The sequence below is a fragment of the Sinocyclocheilus grahami genome, unplaced genomic scaffold, assembly GCF_001515645.1.
Source record: "Sinocyclocheilus grahami isolate Dianchi unplaced genomic scaffold, SAMN03320097.WGS_v1.1 scaffold265.1, whole genome shotgun sequence".
In the NCBI taxonomy this organism is placed as follows: domain Eukaryota; kingdom Metazoa; phylum Chordata; class Actinopteri; order Cypriniformes; family Cyprinidae; genus Sinocyclocheilus; species Sinocyclocheilus grahami.
Window position 1 is genome coordinate 638,013 of NW_015505444.1, and position 13,952 is coordinate 651,964.

Below are 13,952 nucleotides of genomic sequence, written 5' to 3' on the forward strand. Positions count from 1 at the left end.
GTCTCTTCTGTTCACTAAGGCTGCATTTGTTTGATGAAAAAACTATAAAAACAGTAATATTGTAAAATATTATTAGAAAATAAAATGTAATTTATTCCTAAGCTTCCAAAAGATTAATTTCCACAAAAATATGAAGCAGCACAACTGTTTTCAACATTGATAATAATCAGAAATGTTTCTTGAGCAGCAAATCAGCATATTAGAATGATTTCTGAAGATCATGTGACACTGAAGACTGGATTAATGATGCTGAAAATTCAGCTTTGATCACAGAAATAAATTACATTTGACTATATATTCACCTAGTTATTTGAAATTGTAATAATATTTCACAATATTACTGTTTTTACTGTATTTTGTGATCAATAAATGTTGCCTTGGTGAGCAGAAGAAACTGCTTTCAAAATCATAAAAACATTTTAAATATTCCATTCTTTTTTGAAGCACCTTGTTGGCTTTGGCCAGAAGTCCCGATATTATCTGCTTCCCTGTATCCATGAAGAACATCCTGTGCGTCTCATCCAACAGCAGCACCTACGGATACGACAAACACACACAGACCTCACCAACAGCCTCATTCCCCTGTGTGTGTGTGTGTGTGTGAGTGTGTATGAGAGAGTGTGTGTATGTGCGCGTGTGTGTGTGTGTGTGTGTGAGTGTGTATGAGAGAGTGTGAGTGTGTGTGTGTGTGTGTGTGTGTGAGTGTGTGTGAGTGTGTGTGTGAGTGTGTTTGTGAGAGTGTGCTGACCTGGAAGGCCTGGCGGACACAGTGCAGTTTGGCGAGGAAGTCCTCATCGCTGTAACACTCCAGAAGTTCAGTTCTGTAACAGCGGCACAAAAATGACACAGAGTGTGTTTTCCCATCAGTCCTTGCTCCCTAAGCTACAACTGAAATCCTCCAATCCCAGAGGAGAATGATGTGTGAGGAGGACATCTGTACTGTATGTGCAGACATGCTCACTTTAGAATCAGTGCTAATGGAGTGAAGTGAAGGGTTTAGGATATTTAAGGTCCTATAAAAACTTTACCAATTTAATCATTTATTAACATTTTAATAATATGGCCCTATGAAATCTGTTTTATTTTTCGTCGTAATTTTCCTGGATTCCATTTTTTATATTTTAATTAAATTTTAATAATCAAAAATTATATCAAATCAACTGAATTCTTAAGCCTTTAAAAAAAATTTGAATTTACTGACACAATAATATTTTTAATAATATTAATACTTTTAATTTTTTCAGAAATTTTGTCTTAATTTTTCTGGATTCTGTGTTTTATGATTTCATTCAAATTTGTCATCAAAAACAGTGATAACTGAATTGAACTGGATGAAAGTGACGCACAACAGAGGTTTACAGTTTAAATTAAAATATGGATAAAAAAATGTGTGACCTTATAATAATAATGAATAAACTGAATTATTATTATTTTTTTCAATTTGGTCAAAACATATTGTGATTATATATCAATATAATAATAATAATAATACTGTAAAATAAAATTATTACTGCTGCTAAATTAAAATATTAAACAAAATCTGAAAAAACTACTATTGTAATATTTCACTGTAATATATTATAAAATATTTTTATATATTTTAAATATGTATCTTAAAAAGTATTTAAGAACAAAAATAATAGTACATTTATTTTACTGTGCAACTGAAACTGAATTACTATATTACTAATTATGAATGACTAATTAAAATTATATACTATATAAAAACTTGATTTCTTAATTTTCAAATGTTAAACCATTAAGTTTTTATTATAATATAAAATTATGGACAATAAAAATGTAAATACTACAAAAGTGGTAGTGGTAGTAGTATGTAGTGTGCAGGATTTATTTAGGGTGTCAGTATGCAGTATGTAGGGTTTAAGCTGTCAGTATGCAGCACCTCAGTGATCTGCAGGCCACGCCTTCATCCTTCACTAAACTCAGGGCTTCTTCATACAGCGCTGCCGGCTTCAGAGGATGATACGTGTCCTCTAGAGAGAACGTCTCAAACAACTACAGAGATAAAGAGGGAAGTGACATCACATACATGCAGGAGAAAACACACACAACAGCCTTAAGTGTGTGTGTGTGTGTGTCCTGACCTCAGCAGCAGAGAAAAACGAGTCGTCTGACATGACTGTTAAGGCATCGTCGTCTCGGGTGCGATGGGAACTCCCTAGTGTGGGCAGAATCAGCGTTGCTTCACTCTCTGCACACAAACGGCTTGGTTTAGGAAGCTGAAAACACTCACAGCTGACGTCAGCATGTGTTTGTGCGCGTCTTACCCAGGTCAGCCAGGAGGCTTTCAGGCGGGATGGTGCTGCCGAAGTCTTCCTGTAGGTGATACGCTCGGTGCAGCAGAGACTCAAGCTTCTTCGCAAACTGATGATGATGAAGCTCAGGCTGAAAATCAAATGGTGTGTTTTTATTCAGCAGCTCCTGACATCCCTACAGTATTCTGTAGGGTAGGGACGTTTACGAATAAGAGATATTTACCGAATGACGCTCCACGAGTTCTGACCCCTGCAGGCCGAGACTGTGTGATCCAGATGGACAAGAATGAGCTCCGTGTCTGATGTTTAAAGCCAGCTCCCATTTGCGCAGGGCTTCCTCAAACAGCTCCATCCCTGCAGGAGGAAGATCAACATCAGCTGCACACATGCATATTGTCGATTTAATTGTTAAATGTAAAATGTATTTTTATGTATATTTAAATTTTAAAATACACTGCTGTTCAAAAGTTTAGGGTCAGTGAGCTTGTTTTAATGTTTAATAAGTCTCTTATGCTCATCAAGGCTTCATTTATTTAAACAAAAATACCGTAAAATCAGCAATATTGCTACAAAAAAATATTAAATATTATTACAACTTAAAGTAACTGTTTCTATTGTAATATATTTTAAGATGTAATTTATTCCTGTGATTTTCAGCATCTTTACTCCAGTCTTCAGTGTCACATGATCCTTCAGAAATCATTCTAATATGCTGATTTGCTGCTCAAGAAACATTTCTGATTTTATCAATGTTGAAAACAGTTGTGCTGCTTCAAATATTTGTGGAAACCATGTTTTTTCAGGATTCTTTGATGAATAGAAAGTTCTAAAGAACAGCATTTATGTGAAATAAAAATCTTTTGTAACATTATAAATATATGTACTGTCACTTTTGATCAATTTAATGTGTCCTTGCTGAAAAAAAAAAAGTATTCACTTCATCCAAAAAACAAAATCTTACCGACCCCAAACATTTGAATGGTAGTGTAGAATGTGAAAAAGTATGTAGTATGGAAGAAGAGACAATAGATCGCAATAGTAATCTACATTACCTATGAGATAGAGGTTCTCAGCGTTGGCATCCTCCCCGACTCCCGGCTCCTCTGCCACTGGCTCCGCCTCCCACGGCATCCCAGTGTTCACTGATTGGTTGGGAGAGGAAGGGACTCGCATCTGAGGCGGATCCAAACGAAATGGTTAAAAACTGTTAGTTGAACTCTTTAATAAGAGTTTGTTGAGAAGTAAACAGGAAGACAGTGTGTGTAGCTCTGAGGTTCACGCACAGAGGCGATGCTGTGTGAAGAGCTCGAGTGTTTGCTCTGCGCGAGAGACGAGACGCCGCTGAGAGTGTCATTACTGCGGGTGCTGGGACTCATCATCTGACGCCCTGGAAGCGGCCCTGGAGACAGAACAATGAACAAACAAAATAACAAAACAACAGCAAATGTATGTATAGGGGACAAATCATAAAAAAACTGCATCGATGATTTTGATGTAGTATATAGACATATTCTCAAAGCAGCCTAATTCATTTCATGAATATAAAATTATTGGCATTCATTTTATTGAAACCTATTTCATATTGATACAATTTTAAAATTATGGACAATAAACAATTATAATACTCTAACATTCACTCAAAGTATTAAAATCAAAGTTTAATTTCATGAAAATTGTCACAAAAACGAATTGATGTAAATAAATTATAATAAATTATAATTTTATATTATTTCATATTTAGAAAATGACAGTTTTATAACATTTTATATTACAATATGAAATTATGGACATTGAAAACAAACAAAAAACGGCCACATTCATTCAAATTAGCCTGAATATTTTTTTTTTTAACTAAAATTATAGTTTTATATTAATATATAATTGAAATACTGGCACATTCACTCAAAGTAGCCTAATTAATTTCATGAAAATGGTAACAAAAACTAATTTACGACTGTTTGAGAGACTGCAGTGTGGCTGTGGTGCAAGAAACCTTGAATAATATTCTAATTTGATATTATTTAAAGATTTATAAAATTATAATTGTATATTATAATACAAAATTATGGACGTTAAAAATTTTAATACTCAAAAGTGTCCTGATTCATTTCATGAATATGGTCACAAAAACTAATGCATGTATGTTTTGGTGCAATACACCTTGACTAAATTTACAATTTTATATTATTTCATATTTATAAAATTATAATTTTATATAATTTTATATTGTAATATTAAATTATGGACATTAAACATTTTAATATTCACACATTCACTCAAAGTAGCCTGATTCATTTAATGAAAATGGTCACAAAAGTAATTTATGACAGTTTTGGTGTAATAAAATTATCATTATTAAACGGATAGTTCCGGTCCTTGATTCTGATTGGCTGAGCCACGTTCTAAGCTGTTGTAAATTACTCTACAAACACACACCTTTGTTTACTTCTGTGTGTTGCTCAGCAAACACTTTGTTGGAACCACAACAGTTTCTGAGGAGCTACATTGTTTGGTGGAAGAATACTGTTTTTATTAATATCATTACACTTTATTTGCTCTGTTTTATTTTGTGAAACCTTACTACTGTAGCGTCTCGACCAATCTGACACACTAATTTTTATTTGATTTAACAAATCAATTATTCATTAGATTAACAAATCGTCACAGTCCCCTCATTCAATAGACTGGATGCCAGGGCTTCGCTTGAACACCATCCCCCACCTTGAATTTAAAACTTGACTCTTCTGTAGTTACATCGTGTACTAAGACCGACAGAAAATGAAAAGTTGCGATTTTCTAGGCCGATATGGCTAGGAACTATATAACTAACGTACTAATCAAGGAACTTTGCTGCCGTACCATGGGTGCAGCAGGCACAATGATATTACGCAGCGCCTGAAAATAGGCTAACTTCCGTCAACATAACCAACGTGACCATCTGCTTGCACAGGGAGCGTGCTGGGGACTATTTTCAGGCACTGTGTAATATCATTGCGATTATTACGCTTGAATGAGAGTAGTTCCTAGCCATATCGGCCTAGAAAATCGCAACTTTTCATTTTCCGTCGGTCTTAGTACACGATGTAACTACAGAAGAGTCCAGTTTGAAATAGGAAAAATATCGAAACTCTTTGGTCGCTTTTGAGCGAGATGCTAACGGTCTAATCAGATTCAATGATCTATGCTAAGCTAAGCTAAAAGTGCTACCGCCTGACCCGGAGATCAGCTGAATGGATTCGAAAACAGTAAAACTCAACTGTTTAACTCTAGGGGAGTCGGAAAATGAGCCTATTTTCAAAAATAGTGGAGTGTTCCTTTAACAACGCACTTTAGCTGTTATAAATTCACTGTAAACCACAGCTTCACGGGTTTACTTTATTGCTTTATTTTATAATATTTTATATTATAATACAAAATTATGGACATTAAAAAAATAAAAAAATACTCGCACATTCATTTAAAGTAGCATGATTAATTTCATATATATATTATAGTTTATAGTTTTATGATTTTTTAATAAACATTATAGTTTATATTATAATGTTTTATTTCAAATGAATACCGCAGCATCTTTAAAAGCAAAACATGTGAATATGCTCACCTCTCTTGAGCGAGGCTGGCCGACTGGTTCGGAGCAGCTGTTCTGGGACGCCCACAGGTTTCTGAGCTTCTTTACTGACTACCTGCTTCCTCTTCCTTCCCCGTCTCTTCAACTGATGCGCGGTCAGTGCCAGAGCCACGCTGCCCAGAGCCGTGGCAAACAGCACCTTCTTCAGACTAGGGCTCAACTTCAGCTGAGAGAATATAGACTGAGAAAAGACAGATGGGACAGAGAAAGGGGAAAGGAGAGAAGAAAATGGGAATCAGTTATTATCTGTTTTCACTTTGCATTTAGTATAGGGAAAAAAAACTGCTTAACAAAAATACTGAAAACATCAACAAATTGCATAATTTAAGACTGAAATTATGATTTTATGTTATTTAATTTTTGTCAAAAATATAATTTTAAATTACAATAATTTATATTACATTATAAAATTGTGGGCATTAAAAAAAATTTAATACTCGCACATTCACTCAAAGCAGCCTGATTAATTTCATACAAATGGTCACAAAATTGTAAAAACGTGTTAAAAATCTGTAATTGTTATAAACTAAAACTACTAAAAAAATTTGGTAACTCAAATAAAGCATAAATAACACAGAATATACATATTAAATGAAAACTTAAACTTAGAAAACTTAAAAATCTGTACAAATAGGATGCAGTACTGAAATTACTCAAACTAAAGTGAAATAAAAATCAATTAAAGCTAAAAACAGAAATATAAAAAACTAATAAAAAAATATTTATAGAGTAGCGCAATCTCTACGAAGAAAAAAAAGAGACTTTCACTAAAGCCCAAGACTTGTAATGTATCAGGATTCTTCTGTGTGTGTGTGTGTGTGTGTGTGTGTGTTTAGCTGCAGAATAAGAAGAGAGGAGCAGCTGTGAGGCGTGTGATCAGACACACAGAGGTGTGTTGTGCTGTGTACCTGTCCAAAGGTGGAATACAGGAACACAGGTATCTCAGCCACGGTCATGGCTAAGGCCTGCATGATGGACACGCCCTCAGCGCTTCTGATTGACATCTCAGCTCCGCCCCTCCGTCCTGCAGATGCTTTCACATCCGAGTCGCTCCACACAGATCCTGGAACAGCTGGAGCAGGAGTTCAGCTCTGCAGATCAGCAGGACTCATCCGGAAACAGAGCTTTCGATTCCACGTCACAGCGTCGCCGAGTTCTTCATTTTCGTTACCTTGGAGACAATAAAAACACGTTTCACACTGTGGTTTAGATTAGAAGCTTTGCTTATATAAACAGACTGATAGACACCATATGCAAAACAGGTGTCAATATTGGCAATTTAGAGAAGACATTCAGTTAGACACCTCATATTCTGACATTTACATACAACAATAATAACTTGATTTGACCTATAAATAGCTGATAAATTCATTTGATAATCACTTTGATATCATATATCTCAGATCTGATCACTTTAAAATAGGGATGCACGATATATCGGCCACCATATCGGTATCGGCCCATATCGGCTCATTTTTTCTGTTATCGGTATCGGCCTGATAAGAAAATTTGGCCGATATCTTAAAGCCGATAAATAATGCATTATTTCCTTCAGAGACACTTCAGATGCGCGCTGTTCGTTTGCAGCCTTTTGTGCAATTGTATATTGTAATATTGTGTTTATTTGATGTATATCTGATTTATCTCATATAGAATGCGTTTGGTTAAGTTAAAAAGAGCGCTTCAGTTTACCGGTGATCATCTGAGAACTCAATAAATGAGATCAACAACCCTGCAACTACATGATCTCATACATGCAGAACAGAAGTCACTGGCAGCTACAAAATCGCACAGATTGTGAATGAGCAGAATCTGTTCCTTTTAAAGAAATTTATGTCATTATTATTTATTTATTTTATTATTCTTACTATATTTATACTATATTTATCACACACACACACACATACACATACACACATTCACACACACACACACACACACACACACACACACACACACACACAGAACTCAATAAATGAGATCAACAACCCTGCAACTACATGATCTCATACATGCAGAACAGAAGTCACTGGCAGCTACAAAATCGCACAGATTGTGAATGAGCAGAATCTGTTCCTTTTAAAGAAATTTATGTCATTATTATTCTTACTATATTTATACTATATTTATCACACACACACACATACACATACACACATTCACACACACACACACACACACACACATATACACATACACACATTCACACACACACTCACACACACATACACATACACACATTCACACACACACTCACACACACACATACACACACACACACACACACACACACACATACACTCACTCTCTCTCTCCCTCTCTCTCTCTCTCTCTCTCACACACACACACACAGACCAGGCTCTTTAAAGGCAGTTTCCAGTCACATAAACATTTATAAATGTTTAAAGCGCAGCTAAGATCAGACACATCATAGCAGCTTTAAACGCAACACTCAAAGTGAAATAGTGAAAGAAAGGCAGCCCACACTCACTTTCTCCTGGTTTGGAAGGACATTTTCATTCCGCATTGCACACACTAACCTGTGATTTCCTGGTGGGCGGGGCAAAGCTTTGAGCTACAGCGGAAACATCCAATAACAGCTTCAGATAGTTCAGCGGTAACCAATCGGGTAAGAGGAGAGAAAGACGCAACGCGTTGGTTATCCAATAACATCAACAGTCGCGACGCGACTCTTGCGCTCCATAAACTGACATCTGACTGCACGGAGCACATTTTAATTTTACTATTATTATTATTAATAATAATGATAATGATAATAGTATATTTTTAACATTTAAATATTTACATTTACATTTAATCATTTATATATATATATATTACACACACACACACAAAGAAAAACAAGTAGATAGAATAGAAAAAATAGAAAGCTAGTGTTTTTTTGTTTGTTTGTTTTTAATAAAAAAGGAAGATAAATATAGATAAAGTAGAATTACAATAGAATAGAAAGTGCTAGAGTTAGAGGGTCAAATAAAGGTGGAACAGATGTGTTTTTAGTCGTTAAATAATATTACGATTACGTGCAACACACATTGTATGATAAAATATGCGATATTCATTACGTGGTACTTAGTCCACTGTCATCAAAAGTCGAAATAACTCAAAATGACAAAACAATGTTTTATTAATTTTTACAGACCGGTTACCATGATAAACGGGGAAATGCCGATGATAAAGTACGATAATGGTATTTTTTATTTTCTTTATTCTCAAATTTGCATCTGTCATTTACATCTGTTAATATCTCGTTTAAATAATTAAATACATGTTTTTCCTTAATACTTTTTTCTACGTAATCCAAAATGTATTCTCTTATTTTTATTTTCCAAGTAATATACAATGTAAGTAATCTACTTGTTGTTATGCCTCCAGCGTCACACTCAGAGGCGGAACCAATCACAGCACGGCTTTCCTCTCGGACCGTAAATATCAGCGTGCCAAGGGGAAATGTAAGAAGGCTAATCTTACAGCTAATTATGTTGTTATCTATTGTTTTCATGCTGTCCATATATGATATACTAATATGCGATTACAGTTAAGGCACATAAAATCATTATGCAATGGCTTGTATATTGATTTCATAATGTGTGTATATATATATATATATATATACATACACGATTTTTCATATGTGTGTCCAGTGAGTGCTTGTTGGAAGAATTAAATAGAGTTTTTATATTTTCTCAGGAAAATGAGGGGTTGCTCCCCAGTTCAGCACCTGGGTTGCAGCTTCAGCCTCAACAGGACATGAAATCCCTGGTACAGTAAAAAACACAAAACCAGTGTATTACTGACTCTGAATGAACCTGTCTCACATCCTTCATTCCTCAGAGGGTTCACTGGATCTGCCTCCTCCTCGTCTCTGTGTGTCTGCTGCTGTGGTACAGTCATGTGATGAGGTCTGGACTTCCCATGAAAACAGGCCTGCGTGGTTATGTGAGGGTTCATCTCAACACTCGCTCAACTTCATATGTAAGCTGCATTGACCCTTTGAACAATTCCGTTTTAAAGGAACAGTTCACCCAAAAATGATTATTTCAATTTGCTAAAAATGTGCTCATCTTCAGGCCATCCAAGATTAGGATGAGTTTGTTTCTTCATCAGATTTGGAGAAATGTAGCAGTGCATCAGTGTCTCAGCAATGGATGCTCTGCAGTGAATGGGTGCCGTCAGAATGAGAGTCCAAACAGCTGATGAAAACATCACAGTAATCCACACCACTCCAGTCCATCAGTTAATGTCTTGAGAAATTAAAAGCTGCGTGTTTCCTTGATCTGTGCATATTTCTCACCTAATTCAGACAAGACGACTTTTTCACTGGAGAAAGCAATATTATTAATAGAGGACTATTTTAAGCGACGGTTTGAAGTTAAAAAATCTTAATGATGGATTAGTTTCTTACAAACATGCAGCTTTTTGTTTCTGTTTGGACTCTCATTCTGACGGCACCCATTCACTGCAGAGGATCCACTGATGAGCGAGTGATGCAATGCTACATTTCTCCAAATCTGAAAAACATAAAAAATCGTTCTGATCCCAAACTTTTGACCGGTAGTGTATATAATGTGTTTTCAGTTCCTGGACTTCCGCTGCGGCCGCTGTGCCGTGGTGTCCAGTTCGGGGCAGGTGCTGGGCGGTGCACGGGGTCAGCAGATCGACCGACAGGACTGTGTGATCCGCATGAACGCAGCGCCCAGCGTCGGGTACGAGGATGATGTGGGGAACAGGACCAGTCTGCGTGTGGTCTCTCACACCAGCGTGCCACACCTGCTACAGCAGCAGGGCTATTTCTTCGGGCGAGAGGCGGGAACTAGGTACGTCATTTGGGGCCCTGAGAAAAACATGAGGCAGGATGGAAAGGGGAAAATCTTCAATGCACTAGTGATGCTGGCCAAGAAGTATCCACATACAAATATCTACACCGTCACCAAAGAAAAGGTTCAGTACTGTGACAGCATCTTTCAAAACGAGACGGGCAAAAACAGGTTAGTCTTCCTCTCTTCTATCATCATTATTATGTAAAAAAGCTATTGAAAATGTAGTAAATGGATCGCTTTATCTCTGTCAGGATGAAATCGGGGGCATTTCTCAGTACAGGGTTTTTTACCATGATTTTGGCTCTGGAGGTGTGTGACAGTATTCTGGTTTATGGAATGATTGACGGCTCTTACTGCAGGTGAGTTCAGTTGTTTGAGTTTAGTTTGTTAAGAAAAAAAACGATCAAAGTCAGTCATTTTTGCATTGCCATTCATTTTGGATCTGACATTATGTATATAGAATTGCATCTCATCTGTACAGAAAACAATTTATAGAATTAATGGTCTGTAGAATTTTACGCTTATAGCTTAGTATATTATATAATCAGTGGATTCACATTTTGAAGCGAATATTACTTTTATTGTGTTTATATATGAAGAGTTTATTTGCAAAAACAGATAACTCCGTTTTTTTCACATTTTCAAAAATCATGTTTTTTATGATATTATTGTGTTAGTTAGCTGTATTTTTTTGTTATTTTCTAATCTAGTCAAAATAACCCAACTGCAGTTTGATTGAGATTAATCGGAATGCACAATGAAAAAATTATTTTTGAAAATTGTTAAAAACGGAGTTATCTGTTTTTGCAAATGAACTCTTCATATATATATAATTTTTTATACACGTTTATGTTTACACTTGCATATTTATGTTTATTTATGACATATTTATTCATATAAGTGTGTCAAAATATGTCATTCATATATTCATATGTCAAAGTGAATATTAATTTTATTAGTTTATATATATGTGTGTGTATGTGTAAATAGACAATTATTTGAAATTAATAATTAAATTAATATAATGAATTATTAATAATTTGTCACATTTATAGGAAAGAATTTACAGAATTAGACTGCAGAATATATTTAGACATGTTTAAGTTTATAATTAATTAATATAATTGATACTGTATACTCTTTCACAAACTTCCTTACATGTACAGAAAATAATTTACAGAAATAATGGATTGGTGGATTTTTCATACCCGTTTATGTTTACACTTATAGCTCAATATGTTATGTAATCGACAGATTCATATTTTAAAGTGAATATTAATTTATTTATTAATATAACAATATTAATGTGTTACGTAACATGTAACATTTATACATAGAGAGAGAGAGAGAAACTGAATACAAAACTAGGCACAATTATTTAGAAATAATTCATTAATATAATAATTTTTTACATCCTGGACAAAACAGAATATCTAAGTGTTCATGCATTTTTGCAGGTTTCTTTTGTAAAATGATATTTCTCCTAATGCAGTCCACTGACTTCTGTGTTTTGGCTTGATTATAGTAACGCCAACCACTCGTTTGTGCCGTATCACTACTACGAGCCGTCGCGCCGTCGCGTGTGCCGCATGTACCGCGCTCACGAACACGCCAAGAGGGGTGGCCATCGCTTCATCACAGAGAAGCTCATCAGCTCATCTTGGGCGTCTCAGGGGAAACTGCAGTTTGTTTACCCGCCCTGGCCACCGCAGGAACATCAGCAAGACTAGTTTCAACCAGGTTTGACTTTGTGTGAAGTTGCAGGTCAGGCTTCAGGAAACATTTTTCCTCACAATGTCAGTTTATGCTCATATCAAAAAGCAACATTTGAATCATGCTGCTTTGCCTTTGTTTATTCAGTACGGTTTTATTCCTTCAGTCTTCAACATAATTCTGCATAGTATTCTTCATAATAACGAGCCTTTTGCATTATTGTATTACTGACAAAAATGTGTCTGTCTGTTGTATGTTAGTCTGATCTCTGGTTTACTAGCACTTTCCATGATCAACTACTGAAATAACTAAACCCGTCTGTGTGAGAGCATCTGAATTCTGAGCTCAAATGACATTACAGTGTGTTTACATCACACAATACCTCTTATATCAAACATAAATAATCTCTCAAGTGAAACAAGAGCGTTTCACTGTGTATTCATAGCGATGATCAGATGCAGTATCATATCTGAATCCATGCATTTCCTTCTCACTGATCTGCTTTAACCACTACAGACCACTGCTTCTGTAACTCAAGCCTAGTTAGCGGTAATCAGAGTTAACTAACTAACTTCCCGTCACAGACTGAACTTGCTCGGATGTTGCCGTTTACTTAGCAGATGTTACATTAAAATATTTCTACAGAGTTGAGCAAGTTTCTATCCCTCCTCTTAAATTATTAAAATCGTACAAAATCGCTTGACGTATAATGTATGTCAATGTCATCTTAGCTGTGTAAATATGATATTGTATGATCTATGATATAAATGCTCAACACGTATAATACTACATGTGACCACTGCAATCCTTTATGCAGTGTTAGATGTGATCATATTTTATTTTCATTATACATTTATTAGTAATTAGTCATATTAAAATAACTATTTATTATTTTGACTGTTTTCTGACACTGATGTTTTTATTATTAACACTGTGATTTCCTAATATTTCTTAGCAAAATGATGTTTTTAAGCGTTTAACATTCTCATCAACAAAATGATGTCCACATTTTTTCAAGAGAACTCCGCTTTCTTTTTACCTTGATTGCACTTTTATTTTATTATTTTATGTGTGTGTTTATAGAGAATTTGATGATTCGACACCTAACCCAAGAGGGTTCATTTCTATTTTTACGTGACTGAAAAGGTACTGTGCTTTTATGATTATATATGTTTATTTTTGTATTTATTCCAAGGTGCAAAATGTTACTGCGGAACCAAACTCTATCATTTTCGATATTTCAATATTACATGTATGTGTTCGCTTAAGATGTTTATTTCATATATTGACCCGAGAGAAACTAACTGTAGTTGTAAATTAATATACAGTATAATGAGGTCACATTATGAATTAATATCATAAGATGATATTCAGTTTAATGTGTATTTTGTTTGACATTACATTGTGTCTTATTGTCAACCACTCTGTATTTGATGCAGAGCCTAATATGAGTTATGTGTTTCCAGTAAAAATTACTAAATTATTTTTTTCCCCCCC

General features: G+C 35.1%; 2 protein-coding genes across 2 annotated transcripts in view; one reads left to right on the forward strand and one right to left on the reverse strand.

The window, feature by feature from the left end:
- The window catches only part of LOC107599369 (mitoguardin-2-like), a 15,568-nt gene extending 7,104 nt beyond the window's left edge, over nucleotides 1-8,464 (reverse strand). The window contains exons 1-11 of the mRNA XM_016290941.1: nucleotides 8,396-8,464; nucleotides 6,813-7,075; nucleotides 5,878-6,085; nucleotides 3,560-3,675; nucleotides 3,329-3,449; nucleotides 2,500-2,630; nucleotides 2,289-2,406; nucleotides 2,106-2,212; nucleotides 1,904-2,016; nucleotides 749-821; nucleotides 448-534 (exon numbers count right to left, since the gene is read on the reverse strand). Coding sequence (XP_016146427.1) covers nucleotides 448-534; nucleotides 749-821; nucleotides 1,904-2,016; nucleotides 2,106-2,212; nucleotides 2,289-2,406; nucleotides 2,500-2,630; nucleotides 3,329-3,449; nucleotides 3,560-3,675; nucleotides 5,878-6,085; nucleotides 6,813-6,908 — 1,170 coding nt within the window. The 5' untranslated portion in view covers nucleotides 6,909-7,075; nucleotides 8,396-8,464. The remainder of the gene's footprint in view (nucleotides 1-447; nucleotides 535-748; nucleotides 822-1,903; nucleotides 2,017-2,105; nucleotides 2,213-2,288; nucleotides 2,407-2,499; nucleotides 2,631-3,328; nucleotides 3,450-3,559; nucleotides 3,676-5,877; nucleotides 6,086-6,812; nucleotides 7,076-8,395) is intronic.
- Nucleotides 8,465-9,329: 865 nt separating this feature from the next.
- On the forward strand, nucleotides 9,330-13,277 carry LOC107599406 (alpha-N-acetyl-neuraminyl-2,3-beta-galactosyl-1,3-N-acetyl-galactosaminide alpha-2,6-sialyltransferase-like). Its single transcript, XM_016290985.1, has 6 exons — nucleotides 9,330-9,374; nucleotides 9,613-9,684; nucleotides 9,757-9,897; nucleotides 10,501-10,910; nucleotides 10,994-11,101; nucleotides 12,268-13,277. The coding sequence occupies exons 2-6, from the start codon at nucleotides 9,673-9,675 to the stop codon at nucleotides 12,470-12,472; spliced, it is 876 nt and encodes a 291-aa protein (XP_016146471.1). The 5' UTR covers nucleotides 9,330-9,374; nucleotides 9,613-9,672; the 3' UTR covers nucleotides 12,473-13,277.
- The last annotated feature ends 675 nt before the right edge of the window (nucleotides 13,278-13,952 follow it).

Coding starts and splice junctions, on each gene's coding strand:
- LOC107599406 (XM_016290985.1), top strand. Junction 9,898..10,500: donor ACACTCGCTCAACTTCATAT/GTAAGCTGCATT, acceptor ATGTGTTTTCAG/TTCCTGGACTTCCGCTGCGG. Junction 11,102..12,267: donor ATTGACGGCTCTTACTGCAG/GTGAGTTCAGTT, acceptor GCTTGATTATAG/TAACGCCAACCACTCGTTTG.